Below are 20969 nucleotides of genomic sequence, written 5' to 3'. Positions count from 1 at the left end.
AGCCAGGAGCGAGAGTGCCTGGGCTCCCTTTGGGGAGGGGCGCGCAGAGCGCGGGGCGCACGCGGGACTGTGCCTCGGCCGCGGGGGTGGAGTCCCCTGTCCTGGGAGTTGGGGACGGAGGGACGAGGCACTAGGGCCGCCAGGTGGGCGCCAGTGCTCCCAACTGGAGCCGGCTCGCCGGTCCCCGGGGGCCGGGCCCGGAAAGGACGGCCTCGCCACCTGTCTGCGAATGCGGCCCAGCCAGTCTGAGCCCCGGTGGAGGGTGCGCTGCGGGACTGGATGCTTCAGGTGTGGTACGAGCGCGGGGCCTCGTTAGCTCATTAACCCCTCTGTCTCTAGGGCCTGATGGCTGCGCGGTTTATTTTACTTTACTTTGCTCCTCGGAGGGCGCCGAAGGCTGCCGCCCGCGCGGGGACTTGGGATCCACGACTTTGATACCAGCCGGTTTCCCGGAGGGCTAAGTCGGCGGAAATCTACTTGGCCTTGTAGTGTCGTTAGTTTGGTGGTATTTTTTGGTTTTGTTTTTTTCTTATCAGATTAAGACACCAGTAGAAGCCGTAATCCCGCTCCCACCCCACTCTCAACTCCCTGCCCCCCACTCCCGCTCCCAGACTCCGAAGTCCCCAGGCCCGAGAGTCACCTCCCGCGGGCGCAGGCCTCCCGGGCGCCCTCTCCCGACTGCCGCGCTCCCCGCTTGGCACGGACGCCCCCGACGCCCAGGGCCTGGGAGCAGCGAGGGGCACCGGGGGTTTCCGAGCCTCGGCAGGGGTGATGGCCCGGCTGAGACCCCGGGAGCGGGCGCAGAGGGGGCCACAGTGCGAGGCGTCGAGGCCAGGGTTGAGCCTGGTTGGCGATGGAGAAGTAATCAGGGCGAGGGGAGGCGGGGCGCGAGTTTGGGGGACCCAGGGTGGAATTGGGGGCGCCAAGAGGGTTACGCGGGGAAGAATCTGGCTGCCCAGTCGCTAGACTTTAGGCCGCACTCCAGGAGGGAGATATCGAATTAAGCCTTCCTTCCCAGGGCTGTTTTTTGCTCGCCACTCCTTGAATCTAAGCATTTTCCATTTCCAGGAGGGGTCGAGAGAGGGAGTGGAGAGCGGAGCAAGAGTCCCCGGGCCCTGAAGGCCACCAGCCGAGGTGGCCTGGCCTGCTGGTAGCTTGGCCTGTGCTGGGGCGCCAACCCGGGTTCTCCTACAAGCAGTGGGAGGCAAAGAAAAGGTCCCTTTGGATTACAATTTTTATTCAATAACAGCTCTCCGGGGGATCCTCGGCTGAATCTGCATTTAACAGCTCCTGTGCAAGGGCTGGCGGGCTGCACAGGGCGCCCTGTTGCCTGGTAATCCAGATTTGTCTCTAATATCTGGGGAGAAGTAACGTGGCTCGCGGAGATGGAACCAGAAAGCCAAGCTCGCCAGGCAGGTTAAACGCCAAGTGCTGCTGAGCTCCCCGGGGAGGGGGGACAGCCGCCGGGGGTTCGTAGCCCAGGCTGGAAAGCGCCAGGCTTCTGGGCCTTGGGGATCAGGGGCAGCCCTGAGTCAGTGCGATTTGGTTCCCCAGTGGGCCAGGGAACCCAGGTGGCGATTGTTTTATTTGAAGAGTCCGGAATGTTGTTTCTGAGGCATAGTTTGAGATAAAATTCTTAAAACTGAACTTGATCGAAAGCACCCCTCCCTGCAAAAAGTGTGATGGGGATGCCTCCAAGGGAGATTTAAGCCTTCACTTTTGGGGAGGTGTTACTAAGGGATGGGGATGGGGAGGCCTAATATTCTTGATGTATTAGATCTGCTGCTTTAGGGAAAGAAAAAAATAGATGAGACTATGGGATATTTACTAATACTAGGAATGCAAGCAATTTATTTTCATCCAATAAGAAAACTGGACACAAACATCGGGGGATAGGAAAATGGTCCCTTTGTCAGTTTGTTTCTAAATGCTTACACATGGACACATCTTATTTAGGTTGTAAGTACTTTTAGGGTCTCAGTTAATGCCTTAATCCTGGAACCTCTGTATCCACAGGCCTTGCAAGTGATGGGGTCTTGAAACCATCTAACTTTATTTTGATTGTTGTTGTGAGTCATGGAAGGTACTCTTAATTCCCTTTGGAAATATGTCAAAGGGAAATTATGGCAAGATTCTCTTTAATGATTAAATAATAAGGTGTTGACTGCTTGTCACTACAGTGGCTAATTGGGATGTTCATTCTAGGCCCTTTGTTGCTTAGTATCCTTTGATTTCAAAGATAGTTGTTTACCAGGTGTGTTTTTATTGTTGTGTTCTGATTGGCTCTTTGTGAGTATTTATGTGTGAATGTCAGAGTAGGGATGTATTGATTCTTATTAGGGGCATGTCAAAAACATTTGAGAGGAAATTAAAGAAGTACAGAGTATATGCAGGTAGGTTGAGATCAATTACATTGTTAAATGTCTCGAAGTCTAAATGCTAATACTACAGAAGTTATTCCCCTTTCCTAGTTTCTCTCTCTGTCTCTCTCTCTCTCAGTGGAAGTCTCCAGTGCAAGTTCTATGGTTAATAGAAAGCAATGATACTAATGCTACTCTGTACAAGGTAAAGCCCCATAACAGTAACTATTGTTCAGTGATTTAACTAGCTCTGTGGCAATAGGTCACCCAAATAGCAATCCCTTTCCCACCAGAATGACTCCATTGCTCATGATTTGGAAATATATAGAGTGGTTGTGTGGGCTCTTGCTATCGGTCCTAACATAGAGATTTTTATTAGAAAACATGGAGAAGCTTAAATAGAAGAAGAAGAGAAGGAGGAGGAAGAAGAAAAGGCATTAAAATACGGGCGCTGCTTTCCAATAACTGAAATATCATGCTCTAATTGCCCAACTTTAAAAATAAACAAATTTTAAATCATTATGTTTTCAAACACTCGTATATTTAAATGTTAAAATGTTTGTCATAGTCCGAAAGATTTAAAACACAGCTGTTGCCAGGTGATGGATGGAAAATTATGGAATAAAACTCCATATTCTTAAAAACAAAGACTATTTGTGGTCCCATAGTAGAAACGTAGGTTTTTGAAGGCCAAGCGGATAGACTAAAGTATTACCGAGGGGTCTACTGTTATAAAACTAGCTTACCTTCCCTCGCAGGTGGAGTTGGAGAAACTGAAGAAAGCATAACAAGTTGTATTAAGACACTTATAAATGAAAATGCTGTCAAATGAATTCAAGTGAAGTATTTTCACATTGGTAATGCTATGCTTGCCATTGCAATAGCAATATTTTCTCATGAAATGTAAATATGTCAACCAATGTGAAATGCTTAAGTTTTAATAAATGATCATTTAATCAACAAACACAACCCGAGTATGTATACAGAAACTTTTAAAGAAAAGTCGGCATACAGCCAAATTCCTATAGGGACTAGCAAGGGAATGATCAAAAAACGAACACAAAATAAGACTTCCTGTAAGAAGGTCTATAATTCAACATTATTTGACTCCACTGTCAGGGAAATAGTTGAAGGATAGTAAACTGATACCATTCTCAGTCATTTTTGTTATACAGTCTTAAATGTTTGCAACTATAGCATTTTCCATGGCCTTTTTTGGATTATGATATCTGTTATATTTGTATCAAAGTAGCACTTGAGTTTATGTTATAATTGAAACAGATGTTTTTGCCATTTCTCCTGAGTGCAAAAAATTAATTTAATATTTTAAAATGACATCAAAACTATGGGAAAGTATTCTTTTACAAAGAAAGAAATAAAAATAGAATACATGTGACACAGTGTATCTGACAGTTGTGCAGATGTTAGGCCTGAAAGTTTTCAAAATCCCAAGTAAAACAATACCGCTGTAAATCACATAGGGCTTGGTGTCCTTACTAGGCAGGAAACATCAAGATATTGGTACCTGTTAAAAAGTTCAGGTCTAAAACATGAAATACAGACTCACAATTTCAATTTAAATAATCATTCCAAAATTTGACTTTGGGGATCCAGTAAAAGTTTGGGTATTTTACTATCTTACATATTCGTGAAGAAGCCTCACGTGTATAAAATCAGTTTTGAAAAATTCAAGCAGATGAGTAGAGTATGTGTATGTAGTGTAAAAGGTAAAAAGACTCCCTCACTGTATCCTTAATTTAATATGCCATGATTTCAGGATTATGGGAATTTGGGAAAGCTTATTGGAGTCTTAAACAGCCTCTCCAGAAAGTAGACCTATATCGGGCAATTGCTGGATTTCCCACACTTCTAAATTTGACATTTTAATAAATGGTATAAAAGCTACCATGTGAATTAAGCGAGTATATACTCATTTAAATATTTGAAACTAGAATCCAATTTCAGTCAATTTTATGCATTCATGTGTGCAGAATTAAAGCAATTGGCAACACTTTGCTACACTCTCTCTGAACACTCTTTTTCCAAATAGCATTTCTTAATCTAGGAAATATGTTCTTGTTAAAGGAAAATACAAGAGTGCAAATCTTTTGAAATTATTTTATATTTCTGGACTTCTTGGTTCCGAATTCCTAAAACTGACTAAAACATATCAAAAAGAGTTTATTCTCTGTTGAAAAAACACTTTTTTTTTACATTTATTGAATTATACACCTGTTGTTTATTGGTATCATGAGTACCTACAGTTAACTACAAATTATAACCAGAACTAAGTCATTAACTCTCTTTAAGTCATGCAATAACCATAGTCTGGCTTTTCCATGCACCACTGTATATGGCATAAACTAATGCAGGATAACTAAGTTGTGAAAATAAATTTTATATTATTTGCAATCCTCAAAAATACATTTCCCCATTGATTTCTTCCCTTGATAGTCTCATGACTCCATTTACAAGTAATAGGATTTATAATCATGAGGTAAAGAACCGTGAATGTGAAATGTTATGGTTTTTTAAAAAAACTTAAATGAAGTTGTATTTTTCCACAGAAAGGAAATGCTGTTACTGTTAATAAGTTTACTAAGTAATACTTTTATAATCACTGCAACTTTTTATGAGTTTAACAAGTTTAAGCAACATTTTATAGTCTTCTTTTTTTTTCCTTCATTTTGACACAATATCAAGTCTTAAACTTAACAATGGATTTAAACATACATGATTCTGACTCATTTAGAAGATAGTAGTAAGTAAATAATGAACATTTTGAGTGATATTAGAATGATTCCTTGACAACATACGCTAACTTAGAATTAATTGTTATCATGAATTTCCGTTTCTATAGATTTTTCCTCACATTTTACAACACAACATGATTGCATGCTCATTATTCATTAGCTGTAAATGTCTGGGTTGTTGGTTGTTATTTAGCAAGACAGAGCTATAGCTGTTTCTTTTTCATATCACTTTTTCCCCACTGACTGGCAAGCCTCCTATGCCTGAGATTTGAACTTGAACTAGTTTGCTCGGTCTCGTTTCCCTATTTGAGTACCGTGTGGGTTATTACCCACATGTGGGTTTATTTTCCTGAGAAGATGAAAAATGTTCCTCACTTTAGAACAGGAATGAATAGAAACAGAAGTCATCAAATATTCCCAAACTGTGCTTTACAATTAGGTGAAAAACTGAAAACTGTTATTCTTGCTTGCTCTCCCTAGGGCTGTGAATACTTGATGTAAAGATTCATATCAGCCTCTTCGTGCTCTTCCTCTTAAGGCCTAAATGTTTGTTTTCAGTGACTGGATTTTTAACTGATAGTCCATATTTGGTCCCAGACCTCCATGGTTTGCATTTTATTCTGCATTTGCATTCACATTATGTCCCATAGAAACTCTTTAAAGTCAAGTGTGTTTATGACTATTATGAAACTCTGGAAAATGAAGTTTATAATGAAACTGACGTAGTCATCAAAAGGACAATGAAGGGAGCAATTTGATGTAAACCCAGAGTTTTCTTATTCGGTCCCAGCTTGTAAAAAGGCTTATCTCTCTTCTTTTAAAAACATTAGAAGCTGAATGAATAAGAATTTCTTTGACAATAAAACTCCTCTTAATAGCTCCATAACTATTAGGATGTGTTCTCGAATGTTAACTTAATTTGACAGACAAGCTATAATTAACTGTGACCTATAGTGTTTTCTGTAATTCAGAGACTATTCCGTAGTGATCTGAAAACTTAATTTCATACTAAATGGTGTACAATGTCTGCGGGTCTAAAGGCGTACTTCCACTATTTTTAAGAAGTGGAAGTAGTTTGTGTGTCTTCTGGGCTTCAAAAAGGGAGATACGTCGGGGGTGGGGAACTAACAATTTTTACTGCGTGAAGTCCTAGCAGACTACCTAGCGCACATGGGTTCTTTCTGAATTTTTTTTTTCGTAGCCTTCCTTTCTATTCAGTGCAATGTTAAAATTATTCACACAAAGGAAAAAAATCCACTGTGTGTTTCATGGGACAAACACTCGTACGTGACATTTTAAGTCTAGGTATTTCATTGATCATAAAAAGCAGTAGTGTACAGAGAGAGCTAAGAATTGCAGCAAATAGGTAAAACCGTATTAGCTATGATGCTACAATTACAACAGAAACTTTAGCAGTAAAATTAAATTGGGCATTTTGCGTTTAGTTGGAACATTCACTTGAAAGTTCCCACCAGATCTGGGGTTCTTTTAACATCCCCTCCCCACCCCAGCTTAAGAATATTTTAGCGTTAAGAACTTTGTGATAACTCACCATTGGACGTTACTTTTATTTGAAATCGTTCATTCATAAGAGACTTCGTCTCCTGAGTAAGCACCCTACCCTTCACGCTTGAACAGTTCAGATAAACGTATTATTTATTTACAGTCTATTGTATACATTATTTATGGGAAATATGCTATAACTCTACAGAGCATATGGAATTCATCTTTGCGAGATATGGGTCGCATCTCTGCCAAGAGTGGCATAGCCCTGAGTAGATAATAAGACTGCCCTCAGTGTATAGATAAACATCATCTCTTATAGAGTCAGTATGTGTTAGCATTTCATAATAACAGGCGCAAACGCATTTTTCCACTTTCATTTTAATTGTTTCTTGGCTCTAGCTTCTGCCAGAGAGAATCCGGAATTTCACATTTTGAATTGATCTGGGTGATTAATATATTTGAGGGGGAAAATAAGATACTGAGTAGCAGAATCATTTAACCCCTTCATTTCTTTCAGCATGCTCCCCTGTCCCTTCCTTAAGGTGTTTACAGTTTTCTGAAGACTCTTGTCCATGACATTTTAAACACTGGCTGTATATTTGGTGGCTTGGCCTATTGTTTCACCTTATTGGGATGCTTTATAAGCTGTATTCAAAACAAAAACACCAAGAAAAATATCAGGCTCATTGTGCCCTGTACTTCCTTGCACAAAATAATAGAGACGTATAGACTGTGCTTGTTCTATGCATATCAAGTGTATTGTTGGTGCTCAAGTATTTTTTATTCTAATAATTATTCAAAGCCAGGAACAATCTGCATCTGAGTGAGCATAAACATTTTTATTCTGGAATTTGGGATTTGCAGCAACTCAATTTTATTTTCCAAATTACCCTGCCATTTCAATTAGGTGCATTGTTCTTCTCTCTACTGTTTCGACATTCTAAAGGTTTGCTTGCCACCTAAGGGAGAGCGTTGCTTGAGTATTTAATATTTATTGAGGGAATGTAAAGAACATGCCAATAGAAAAAGAGGAGAATAAAACATTAACAAATCAATTATGGGGCTTTTCTTCACTTGTAGTATACTTCTAATGCTCCAAATACTCTATAACTGTTAAAATAATACAAAGAGCCTCAAGAATAATAGCCCTGGGTGTGGAGGAAGAATGGCATTCTGATTAACTGGAATTCCTTAAAAAGTGCACCAGTGGTACAACTCAGCCTCCTGCTTCTGGAATTCACAGTTGCTTTAGTTGATCTCTCAGTTAAAGGCCTTGAACTACAGAGAACTTAGCCAATCTAGGAACCAGCAACACAAATTAAATTTCAAGATGCTTTGAGAAAGGCCTCTCTAGTGATTTTACTGAGATAAATAATGAAGAAAAGGGAACAATCTACTCCCCACCTCCGAATTTCACACTGTGAGAGGGCTTGAAAATTCAAAAATCCTCGAGGAATGATGATACTTAGAAAATAAAATTTGATTGAAAATATAAAAACTGGCAGCATTTCTAAAACACACACACACGCACCGGAAAATTAGAAAATACCCTGTTGCTAATTGTTAATGGAAATCAGTGGTAAATGTAAGTTTCTGCTATTCTTTTATCCAAAGCGTAATGCTGTAAGGTAGTAGAATAAAACATGACTGCATCTTGGCTGAATTCTTGTTTCCTTCTTGTGTCAAAGTTGTGGATTTTCTGGTCTGAGAGTTTAGAAGTAGAAGAGAGAAGATTTCAGAAACACTTGAAAGAGAGTGAGGAAGGGCATTGATGGTAATTTCGAGTTACACAACCTTTCAGGCTGGCGGTATCCCAATAAAGTATATACACAATGCAGGCTGTGCTGTGAGGGGGTAAGTCACTTCACCTCCCCAAGCCTCAGTTTTATCATCTGTAACATGGGGATAAAGAACCCACTTTATTGAGCTGCATACGAGCTAAGTAAGAATGCACATAAAGCATTTAAGACAGTAAACCCTAAACAGAACCTTATATAATATTTCATCTTCTTACCTGTACAGTCTGCCCAGCCTTCAACAACATGAATCTGATTTCGGGAGAGGAGATTGGGTAGTTGTTAAGGGGGTGTGATTTTATAGGCCATTATATAAACATAGAGTTTGAGCAAAATACTGTCTTAATTCCTTTTAGGAGGGGTGTCTATGATTCTGATTTCATCATAGTGTGAAAGGGGACTGGCCACTCAGATGTGTGGCCAAGATAGGACAGTGAATCACTACAGATTTGTTTTTAGGTTCAACTTCAAATAACAGTTATGTGCAGATCTTGTGCTGAGTACTTTTTTCCCACATTTCTGAGTGCAAATGCTTCCTGGCTGAGGTCCCGTTGCTAACAAGATCTCAGTATCTACTGGTACTCAGGATACAATGTTTTTGGCCTTATTGGATGTTCTTTTTGCTAGGATGGTTGCCTAGAAAATTTGTGGTTTGAAGTTGTTATATATAGGACACTTTTGAGTTTATTTTATCTTAATTTGTTTGCAGAATGAGGCGCACTGAATACTGAGTTACAAATGTAAAATAAAACATTGGGAAGCAGGCAGTCTTATGAAAGGAACTTTATAACACCAGGTATGCTGGCATATAATTTACAGATTCTTCTGCCACTCCTAAATAGCAGTGATAGAAAATCAGCTAAATTTCAGTGGAAAGTTCTCAGCAGATAAATGAAGAGTAAGATTTGAATTATTTAGGTACAAATATTTGGAAATACAGTGGTGGCAGTTGGATTTGAGGTTTTTTGTTTTTGTTTTGTTTTTTTTTAACATTTAACTGTGAATTATTGTTCACAGGTACAATTTCAGGAGGAAAAGCATATAGAGTCAATATAGGAGTTTATTTTTATTAATAGTATGCCAGCCATAATACAATAGCATAGGAAAGGAAAGGTTATTAAAACGTAAATTACGAACTTTTACTAAGATTCCGAGTGTAATGAGGCTTTAACTTCTCTTTTGTTCTCCACAACAAACTGCTTAGTAGAATTTGAACATTCAGTGCACTTGAATCATCTTTAGTTCTGCATCTACTTTGCAGTTTTGAGATTTGGCTAAAACTGGTATCACCTCTTGGTAGCAGTTTCCCTTTGGGTGTAATTTTTCTTTTTCTTTGTAATTGTCTGAATGTCCCTACCCCATGTACGAATCTATATCCTCTTCTGAGACCACAGTGGGGTCACTAAGGGATGGTGTTGGCATCGATTCTCAGTGTCGAAAAATTGGGCAAAATGTATCAGTGCTGTGTGGATTTCATAAGGAAAGCATTTGGAATATTTTGGGTGGTGTTTTATATCTGTCGTCGTTTTCCTTCTCATTGTCAATTCATGTATAATTTCCTGGATGAATTATTTCAACTCTGCAGATTAGTAATGACCCGAGAGCATCAGAGTTGTGACCTAAAAGATATTGGGCTGTGGGAAAGTAGGATTTTAAGGAGCTTTCGGGGAGTGACCCATTGCGCTGGGCCTGGGCTTCCTAAGCTCACTGCCCTCCCTGCTGCCTTGAGTATTGGGAGAATGAGGCATGAATATTTGCAGGAGAGTAGGCAAAATAGTTAAGGGCTAGGAGATTTTAAAAATGTATCTGACTGCCTCGCTGCTTTAGATTCCATCACAGTGTAATTAAAAACACTAAAATCAGTTCTCTCCACGCTCTTTTGCCCTATTCCTCATGCATGTGATGGGTGCATGGCACTGTGTCTACATGAACGTGCACTTGCGTGTCCCCCCTTGTCTGAACCAGAAGCTTCGGTGATTCCTGGAGCTCAGACAATCACCTGATACAAAACTTTTCATTTAAAGATGAAATTACTCCTTGGAGAATTTTCACCAAAGGCAAAAAAGCACAAAAATTCTTCTCCTCCTCTCTACACGCCCCATTACACAGAGATAGAGGATTTAATGTTTGAAAAATTTTCATTTTTGTAGGTTTCATTTGTGGGACGTGAGAGCTGGGAAATATAGAACTCAGTGTAACAGATGCTGTCTCTGCCTCCACAAACTGCCCACTCCTGCTATCGTGCAATCGTGTGTGTGTGTGTGTGTGTGTGTGTGTGTAAATGTATATACATATATATGTATACATATTTTTTTAAAGCAATACATCAGAGTTGCTAAGGTTTTAGAACTCTACCTTATTTGATGTTGAGTTAGACACACTTATGCTGTGCATCAAGATACTGGCTGTCACCAAGGTCGTGAGCACCATAATTAAGGGATAATTGAATAGTCCTTGAGGTGCATTTCTAGATGAAAAGTCCACAACGGCAAATATGGTGGGGCTGGACCTGTGAGAAGAGGAAGGGTGGTGTCTTGGGGAGAGCCGCAGACCCTGAGAGGGGATGCTGGATTCCCATTGTCTCACCACGAATTTACCATCTGCCCGGAGTCACCAGAATTACCCTCAGGCCTCTATTAAGCAGGGGTAATAAGCGCATTTTATCACAGCATTAAAAGGGGGCCCAACGAGAACCCTGGCAGGCCGGCAGACTTGGCCAAGGCAGGTGGTAGAGGCGGGACGGGGAAGGAAATGAGAAAAAGGAGAAGTGTGTGAGGGAGATAACCTTTGAAAGAGTCTGTCTCCCCGGCACGTGAAGGCCACCACCAGGGACCGCCCCAGAGCCCGACAGTCACCTCCCGAGCTTTATCATCTTTCAGCAGGACCGAGGGTGGACTTAGAAAAGGTTTTGCCTCCAGACCATTCCCGAGCACATTTCAACGTGGCCCTGATCCGCAGTATGTGTGCAGGCTTCAGTCTTAAGCTGTGAGCTTCTGGCGTTTAAAAACATATACAATCTTAAAAGGGAAGGGGGCAGTTTTACTGTGTTAAAACAAAGCATCCTGCTCAAACTTGTCCTGTTTAAATGAATTTTGCTTAATGATTTCCAGGGATATTTTTGGAGATCCGTATAAAGAATTTTACATTTTCTTGGAATTATCTGAATTTGCAGCTGGATAGTAGGTTTTGAGAGAAGCCGACTTTACGAGAGCAGGTTTTTCTAGAGCAGGACTCTAGCAAATTGAAGGCGCGACTTGGCGGCTGAGTGTGTAGAGAGCTTTCTGGTATGTTTTGGTTATCAAGCAGATGCCAGTGGGAGCCACCAAGATCTTCAAACAGGAGTTTGAGCACAGCGGACTTTAGATACTCATAAATAAAAAATTCTCAGGATCTCCAGTTTCTCAGCTTCATGTAGGCACAGGTAACATGTACCCCTTTTCATAGGAGGACCTGGACCCCTTTTGTCCTTACTGCTCCGTGTTTGGGTCTTTCTGGTGCCTTTTCTTCAGATGGCACCATTGGTTGAGAGACACATTGAAGAATCATACCTGCTGAAGTTATGTGCCTTTAAGGATCCTGAGAGACACTGTTTAGACAGAGGTGAGAAGTCTAGGGAGGGGGACTAATTAGATGTGGCTCTGCTGGCGGTATGGCACGGGGACATTCGGTGAGCCCATCGGCTCTGCCTCGTGGACCAGTGCAGGTATGTGTATGCACATGTGTGTGTGGATGTGTGCAGATGTAGGGGTGTGAGCGCTTGTACACGCACAGTGGTGCGTTCCGCACGTGGACTGGGACTCCCCTGGTCTGGAGGGACTGGATTGTTCACTTTTAGAAGCGAGCCAGCTCTTTCAGGCTACTAGAGATCATTTACTAAAGAGGCCCTGGTGGTTTGAAAAAGTAAGTGTACTTCCCCAAAGAGAAAGCCTATAGATAGGTGCAGACTGAACTTCAGATTTTGAACACTGATCATTTCATCCATTTCTACATAGCTGCTAGCTGACCTCTTCAGAATCAAGATCCCGAGACTCATTTATCCACCTTTTTTAAGTGGGACTGGTAGGGTAGAAATTTTTTTTTTTTTTTTTTTTGCGGTACGTGGGCCTCTCACTGTTGTGGCCTCTCCCGTTGCGGAACACAGGCTCCGGATGCGCAGGCTCAGCGGCCATGGCTCACGGGCCCAGCTGCTCCGCGGCATATGGGATCCTCCCGGACTGGGGCACGAACCCGTATCCCCTGCATCGGCAGGTGGACTCTCAACCACTGCGCCACCAGGGAAGCCCTAGGGTAGAAATTTTGAAGGAAAAAAACCTCACTATTTTGGCCTGAAAAAAAAAAAACAAAAAATGAGTCTGGCATCATACCGATGTGATGAAAAACCAAGTGCAATAAAACGTCAAAGTGCTTCGTAGACTGTAAAGTGATTTATAAATATTAGGTATCAAATGAAACTCGATGAGGTGGGGAGGAGCAAACCACCTGTAAAATCATGTTATTTGAAGGTGAAAATAAGATCAGTTTGCATCTCCTGAGCACACACCAGCTGGGAGATAGCCCAAGGCGTAGCGAGCTGTACACGAAGCCAGCTCGGGTTAACTGTTCTTTCCAGAAGGTCCATAAACTGAATACACCTGTATGTAGATATTGCAGGGTTGACTAGGTCAACGTACATTGTTCCATTAGTGTTGTGACTTTATTATTGTTACATTAAAAGCTATAGTAGGTGCCACTTGCTGCACGCCTAGAAATTGATGTATGCTATGTCTGCAGAGGAGTATTTTCTTAATCCTCATTTACAGATTAGGATGTTAAGGTTATGGAGGTTGTGACTTGTCTTCAGACCATGTAAGTGGTCCAGGATGTGTCTGGCTTCAAATTTACTTTCTTTTGCCTGTGTTTTCTTGCAACAGAGTAATATTATATTATATTTTTATAGTGGTGTACGTTTGTGTGAGTGCAAGTATGGCAGGTGTTTTTTAATTGTGCAAGTCTTTTTTGGGTGTTTTATGATGCTTAATATAGAGGGTCACAGTATCAGGGGACAATAGACATCCTCTATAAATCACTTGTTATTCATGTATTCATTCCAAAACATATTTGTGTCTAATGTGTCTAATGACATTTTCCTGGGATGGAGGGCATTGGGATGAAGAAGATGTAGTCCAGGACTTCAGAACATTTATAGTGTAGAATTGTAGACAGGCTCATCAGGTCATCACAAAACAATAGGAGAATGAAATGATAGAAGTGTGCATGAGGTACTCTCAGTGCTTGGGGAGGGGAGCCTCACTCATCCAGGGGGAAGGTTGTGCATGTATCAGGGAAGGCTTTCTGGGGTGGTGATATCTGAACTGTGTAGGAGGTAATCAGGGGCCAGGTACAGCAGAGCAGGGCATTCCAGGCAGGGGACAAGGATGAGGAGGGCCCAGAGGGAAAAGTTGAACATATCTGCCAGAAATCACATGCTGAGCACAAGGAACAAGGAGAGGAATGGTCCCCAGAGGGTAGACTATGAAGGTTTTTTTTTTTGTGTACCAGGTTAAGGACCCAAAAATGTATTCTGTAGGCAGTAGGGAGCAATTCATTTATTCAACAAACATTTCCTGAGTGCCAGCCAATTGTCGGGCACTGTGCTTGATACACAGGATGCAATGGTGAACAAAACAGACACCAGTTCCTATCCTCATGGAGCTTATATTCCAGTGAAATTGAACTCTTTTAAAGCTGGGGAGTGATTTGACTTGAACTCTTTAGTGCTGTGAGGGCCTTAACAAGAACAGTAATTACTAAGATGAAACGTGAGAGAAATGGATGAGACTTGATGACTGATTGGATGGGAAGTTTGTGTGAGAGAGTGAGAGAGAAAGGTGTCATGCATGGTTCTCACAGATGGTTTATACTAGGGGTCCCCAAGCCCTGGGTCACATAGCAGGAGGTGAGCGAGTGAAGCTTCCTCTGCCACTCCCCATCGCTCACATTACCCCCTGAACCATCCCCCCACCACCACATCCGTGGAAGAATTGTCTTCCACGAAACTGGTCCCTGGTAACAAAAAGGTTGGGGACCGCTGGTTTATACCAAGGGTGGATGGGGTTATACCCACTAGGATCAAGAACAAAAAGGAATAAGTCGAAGGTTTGGTGGGGAGATGAAGAGTTTAACTTTGGACTTGTTGAGTCCTTCATATGGAGATGGCTTCACAGGGAGTTGGGCATACAAGTCTAAAGCCCAAAGAAGAGGTCCAGGCACACAAATTTCAGAGCATATGGGTGACACCTTAAATCACAGTGGTGAAAAGAATGGTCTTAAGGAAAATGTGGAAAGTGATACGAGGACTTAAAGGATGTCCAAAATTAAGGCATAAATGGAAAAAGGATTCAGGAAGGGAAGAAGAAAAAAAGTCACCAATGGATGGCTTTATTCAGGAGGAAGGACAGGTTGGAAAGTTGCAGTTTGTCTGTTAAGTTGGTGGAACGGTCACAAAGCACTGACTGAGTCCTAAGCTTGAGCTATATACTGTGCTGAGCCAGGAAAGAACAAGATGGGGACTATTCTCCTCCCTCACCCTGGAGGAGCCTGTAGTCAAGGGGGTCATTGCTTCTATTTCACTACCAGATACCAGTACAATTGTCTTATCAATAAAATATACCACTTGATAATTTTAGCCTATCATTATTTTTTTTTAAAAAACCTTATTTTCAAATGTTCTTGAGTAGTGGTAGAGGAATGGGAGTGTTCAGGCTGTTGAAGGGAGAAAAAAATGGGGAGAATCACAGACTCGCTTCAAATATTTAAAATGACTGCCTTTTGGGGGCCCCAGAACTAGACAAACTATGAGTGGAAATTAAAGGGAAATTAAATTGGTTTCCATGCTATGTGATATATTTATCCATTGACTAAAGACTTTCTGATGGAGCAAAACCCCTAGCTGGCTGCCTCCATTTATGACATATGAAATGATGTCCGGAGGATCGTTGGCTCTCAATGTCAAGTTAGAATGCAGACTCCATGATCTTTAAGGTCTTTCTAGCCCTGGTTTTTCCATCTAGCCCTGTGAACATCTCCTAGAGAAATGGTTCTCAAACTTTCAAAGAATCACGTACTCCTTTGAGAATCCGGGGAATAGTTATGGACTCTATCCCCAGGAGGGAAAAAATGCAAGTATGTACATAACACAATTATTGTTAATGCAAGACCCCCAGCTGAGGTCTTCTATAGGAGGTCCATGGACTTCAGGTTAAGACCTCTTGTATTAATGGATTTCTAATAGATGAAAACATAGACTTTGCTTACTCTGAAATGACGTACATTGAAGAAAAGGGCTCTTTGGGGCTTAATTTAGAACCATGACTGAGGTTTGCTATACATCTAAGGCAATGCATCATTGATTTCATTCTGTCAGCCTTACTTTACAAGTGGCCCTAAGCAACTCGCAACTTCACAGATATATGTCCATAATCAAATGCACATATTTTATTTTTAAAATAATAACGGTGTTGTTTGGTGTAACTGCATATAGTCACAGAGATATGTTATCATAACTGAGATTCTGTGGTAGGTGGATTTGGGGGGAGTTCTTTCTGATTAGAGCTGTCTTACATATTTGTACTAGAAGAGTTCATGAGCTATTTCTGATACTTAGACTTTAATCACGCTTAATGAACTGAACTAAGCATAATTCTTGTTCTGTTTTGGTAACCTTGTGGATTTCTCCTAACGCTCAGTTTTGTATGACTACAGTGTTCTTGAAATGCTAATACCCCAAATGCTAATTCGAGGGAGGACCACAAAAGTTAGATTTCATTTCAGAGAAGTGCATTCAGTATCACAGGGCTTTCTGGAAGAGCAAGGCTGTGAGAAGCATATTAGGTGGAAAAGATTGGCTCCTACCTTTGGCGAGCAAACAAATTTAAACATATAGGTTGCACGAAATTTGGATAAACTGAGGTGGAATCCAACATTTCTTGCATGAATGCCTGTATAATGTGGCGATAGCTGTGAGAAAAGAGGAGCCCGGCATCTAAGACCCAACACAATGAAAAGGCAATGAATCGGAATGCCTCACAGATCATAGCGGAATCAGAATTTCCAGCAAGGAAAATCTTTTCATGGTGAATTAAGTGGTGGATGAAGAAAAATGGTGATGAAAAAAGGTAGGCACAGATCACAAACACTGGGCTCAGGGCTCAGGGCTGAAGATTTAAGAACCTTAGCTAAAGCTATGCAGAATAGAATGTGGAAAATTGAATTTACTAAACAATTAAGCATTGAATTAATCTACATCCTGCACAGTAGAAAAGTGGGGGAGGGATCAGAGCAGAGCTGAATAAATCAGTGGAGCTCATTAAAAGATAGTGAATATATCAGGTCTGTCGTAGCATAAAGGAGGACAGTTTCCTGTGTAACATGGAACCAATCTTTGGTTCGAAGTCACCTTTCTGGAGTCCCAGTCTTAATCAGATTAACAGACATGCTTCTGATGAGGTTAGTCTGTTGCTCTGTATTTCAGCTTGTTATCGCTAGCTTTTCTATTAATTACAAGTCAGATCACCAGTCCACAATAGTAGTAGGGACAACATAAATAAAATGAGAGTGCCCAGGAGATGTCACTCGCAGGATCTCATGCATCCTGAAACTCCCCCGGGCTCCTGCAGCCTCCCACATGCCTTGCCGGTCTTTTGTTCAATTACAGTTAATGCAATAGTTTGCCATTTTCTCCTTCTAATTATATTTTCAAGTGGGATTTGTAGCACATAGAAAAACATCCTTTTACATGTCGAGGCACCGGGGGTTTGTGCCTGGCATTGTCTGTCCCCTGGGTGCTGTACCATTCTTTCTGCAGAGCTCTGAATAAACAAGTCCCCCTTTTAGAGCTGCAGTTGTACAAACTGAAAATTTATGCATTAACTGTTTGCATTCTGAGCATGTGTTCCAGATTGCGTCTTACAGCATTCTTTTGGCATGCTGCAGAATGCGTGTTTGTCAGAAGCACTTCTTTCACAGCTCACATATCTTTCAATCACAGAATCAGCGGATCAATTAGCACTGTTTTTGAGACTATGCGTAAATGGTTGAATCAGACACACAAGTGGCGCGTATCTTTCTGTGACTTTATTTCATTTTGGGGGCTGCGGTAATCGTTTGGCCAAGATTACAGAGCAGGTGGCAGGCAAACATCCTTTTCAGGAACAGCGAACCTCTTCCTTTGATTCTTATATGGCACGACTCTTAGATAGGATCTTTACTTTTCTCTCCCTGGGTGTCTGAAACATTTTGATCTACTCAGTTCTTCTTATCTTCTCTGGGATATGGAAATACTTTTCAAGAAATAAGTAAAGAGTCTTTGGTCTTGCTAGGCATATTTAAAATGTTGGGAGGGTCAGTAACTTCACTACTGCACAGTCAGGAACCATGACATTCAATGACCGAAATGATGTAGACATATTTTACATACAAGATCATCGTGCTGTCCCGCTGGTAATCTTGAAGACAAATATCCCTTCCTAGCCAAGAATCAGCTTTCTACTCTGCATCATCCCTACTGTGCAGGATGACCAGTGACTCATAAAGCTGTTTCTGAAAGCTAGCACTAAAAGCTAATTAAAATCTTTTCTGGTGATAAAGGGAGATTTGGGAGAAGAGTCGCCATGATTGTTTTCCCCAAGAATTTAATTTACAGCCAGTTTTTTCCTATCTGAATGATACTTTCAAATGCACCCAGTGATAAGAAGCAACATCTGTTTTCCCTTCAATAGTACAAGAAGGCTCGGCATGGGGCTGAGTGTACACAGTCCATGTGAATCTATTGTTATTCTCATTTCTTTTTGTCCCTGTGCCTGGTCCATTTGCCATGTACCATCCGGCAAACAGCTGACACATCCTAGCTATTATGGACCCCGGCCTAATTGTGAGGTCTTAAAAGCTCTGCCATGTTTGCCTTCTAGGATGAATCGGAAGCCTCTACACACCGCAGTGTTACAGACCACCACTCTCATTTTGCACTTTTAGAGTAGCAGACTATTGTTTCAGAGGGTTGCTTGACATTAAAAATACAGTCAGAATGAAGTGGCAGCGGTTCCCCCCTCCCCCCTTCTTTGCCTTGAATGTTTTTGTTTTCCTTAGTAATAAAGCATGCAATCACTTACAGAATAACTATTGGTAGACATTATTTTAGCTTCGAAGCGGAAATTGGCAAATTTTAGATGCACCAGTGGAGCTCTGAGCTGGCACCATTAGTGTAGGGGGATGGGAAAGATGACGGGGCTGTCCATTCCAGCCCTCCACCACTTTGTCACTGTGCGAGGGGACCCTACCGGGACCGTGTTAACAGACCACTCTATTCAGATGTCTGCTTTGTGCCCTCACAGCCCTCTTGGAACAGAGATCACGATGACACGGCATCTACCCGCTCAGGAGGAACCCCGGGCCCTTCCAGCGGGGGCCACACATCACACAGTGGGGATAACAGCAGTGAGCAAGGTAGGAGAGCTGTTTTTGTTCTCTTGCTACTTGTGTCATTTTTCAGGGTTGAAAAATTAGAAATGTCTGGTGAGGGACTCTTTATACAGTTTTTCCTAGAACTCTTTATACAGTTTTTCCTATAAACCCCGTGTAATATGAGAACCGGCTCATCTTATTTTATTCCTCTCTCGACCCCCTTCTTCTTTCTCTGCCAGACCAGCTGCCTAGCTGCCTGTCACCTGGCCACCTCCATAAAACAGGGTCAGTGAATGGACTGAGAGTAGAGAAGTAGATTAGACATTCGAATGTGTGGAAATAGTATGCCACTAATACCCTGCTCTACAAATAAAAAGGTGTTATTATTCCTTACCCTTAGAGGCTTTTCAAGAGATCATGAAGAAACACCCACTAGGATTCCAACTGAACAATATCTTAAGATGCCTAGAAGGCAGTGGGCCTTTTAGAAACCCATGCCGGGCTTCCCTCTTCACTGGGTTGAAGCCATTTTTCTGGATTTACTTATTTGAATCTCTTAAGTGCTTGGCTTCGTGGCAAAGTCAGACTAAAGAGAATTAGGATGAAATGGAAAGAATCCAGATCAATTTCATTTGTGTGGTTCTTGGAATGCACATACCTGTATGTGTATTTGGGTGTCCATGGATGTGCATGTCTGACTATAACAGGTAGCAGATAAAGTTTAAACATAAAGTTAAGCTTCAGCAATAAGGTGAAGGAGGATTTAGATGTCTTGTACCACTTTTGATGAGAACTACTGCAGGGTATTTTGTGTTCAATTCATGCAACCAAAGAGAGTATTCTCTCTCTGAATATAAAAAGATGGCTTTATTGAAGCTGACTGAGCCCACAGTAGGTACATACTTCAAAAGCCGGTTTTATGATCATGTTTCACTGGAGTGCTGTTTCCCAACAAAAGAATTTTGTTTTCTAACTGAACTGGGCTATACCAATTAAAATTGCAAAGTCTACAATGAATTGAACATGATTAATTTGACAACAGAAACAGAAAAGTTCTTTTTTTGGGGGGAGGGGTGGCAGATGTATGCTATTTGGACTGGGAATAACTTCTACACATAGAATTTTAAGCATCTGAGATATTTTATTGTTCAGAGAAAAGTTGCTGATTTCATCACAACTGTAAGTCTAGCAAAAATGGAGCCTGGAAGAGTAAACTGGTTCAGAGCTGAGGCAGAAACTGGTAACCTCTGACCTCTGCCTTTTACTGGAAAACGATATGCAGCCTAAATCCACGGGGCCTATTTCCTTTCAAGTGTGCGTATGTATATGTTATGGGGTTGCTGTTCACAGCACTATAGCTAAGATGAGGTCAGCATTTCCATATGAAGCCCTACTTTCAGAATTCAGCTTGCACCAAGAGTTTTCAGAAAGGTATAAATGGACTCTCAATTCTTTTTCCTGTACTCCAGAGTTGCTACATGGGGTCATAGCCTAGTGTTTTGTTTGTTTGTTTGTTTTTCTTTTTCACGTCTTGCTTTTTAAGACTGCCATCAGAAGGGTAGTTTGGCTGCTACTTTGAAGGCTTGTAAACTGCTGAAATGCATTTGTTTAAAATGGAAACATGAGTTTTCTTAAACATCATCTGATAAAAGGACTTTCAGAGGGCAAATGCCCCACTCCAGTTCTTCCCCTCTGACCTGTCGGGACAAGGAATCAGGAATTTCTCAGGTTCCTTTCTCCTTCAACACGTGCTCTCTAAAGGCCAATTTAATAGTGAATGTGAGTGTAAGCCGTATACCCCTCACATTACCAGAGTTTTCCACTTACATCCTTCCTCTTTCTGTTTTTTCATATAAGACCACCGCCTCGTTTTTCTTTTTAAAGCATTTTCATATAAATAGTCTCATTGGAATGACCTCAGTTGAACCTGCCCAAAACAACTCTGGTGGCAGATAAAACAGGTCTAGCCCCATTTGATAGAGGAGGGACAGAAGCTGTGGATGAGCTGAGCGATTTGTTGAAGCCCTCCTGCAGCATCAGGCCTAAAATTTCAGGCCTGCCCCTCCCCCCCACCCGCCCCTCCCCGCACTGCCCTCTCCTGGGCAGTGCGATTTATT

The 20969-nt window shown here is 41.6% G+C and overlaps 1 protein-coding gene across 4 annotated transcripts in view; it reads left to right on the top strand.

The window, feature by feature from the left end:
- The window catches only part of MEIS1 (Meis homeobox 1), a 139674-nt gene that overhangs the window by 10085 nt on the left and 108620 nt on the right, over positions 1–20969 (top strand). For all 4 annotated transcript variants that reach the window (XM_081254619.1, XM_081254618.1, XM_081254621.1 and 1 more), the window contains exon 7: positions 18783–18894. In XM_081254619.1, the coding sequence (XP_081110745.1) occupies positions 18783–18894 (112 nt within the window). The remainder of the gene's footprint in view (positions 1–18782; positions 18895–20969) is intronic.

This window comes from Mesoplodon bidens (assembly GCF_964165515.1).
Source record: "Mesoplodon bidens genome assembly, chromosome: 14".
Lineage (NCBI taxonomy): Eukaryota > Metazoa > Chordata > Mammalia > Artiodactyla > Ziphiidae > Mesoplodon > Mesoplodon bidens.
The sequence above is the reverse complement of the archived record's forward strand: the minus strand, read 5'-3'. Positions and strand labels throughout refer to the sequence as shown.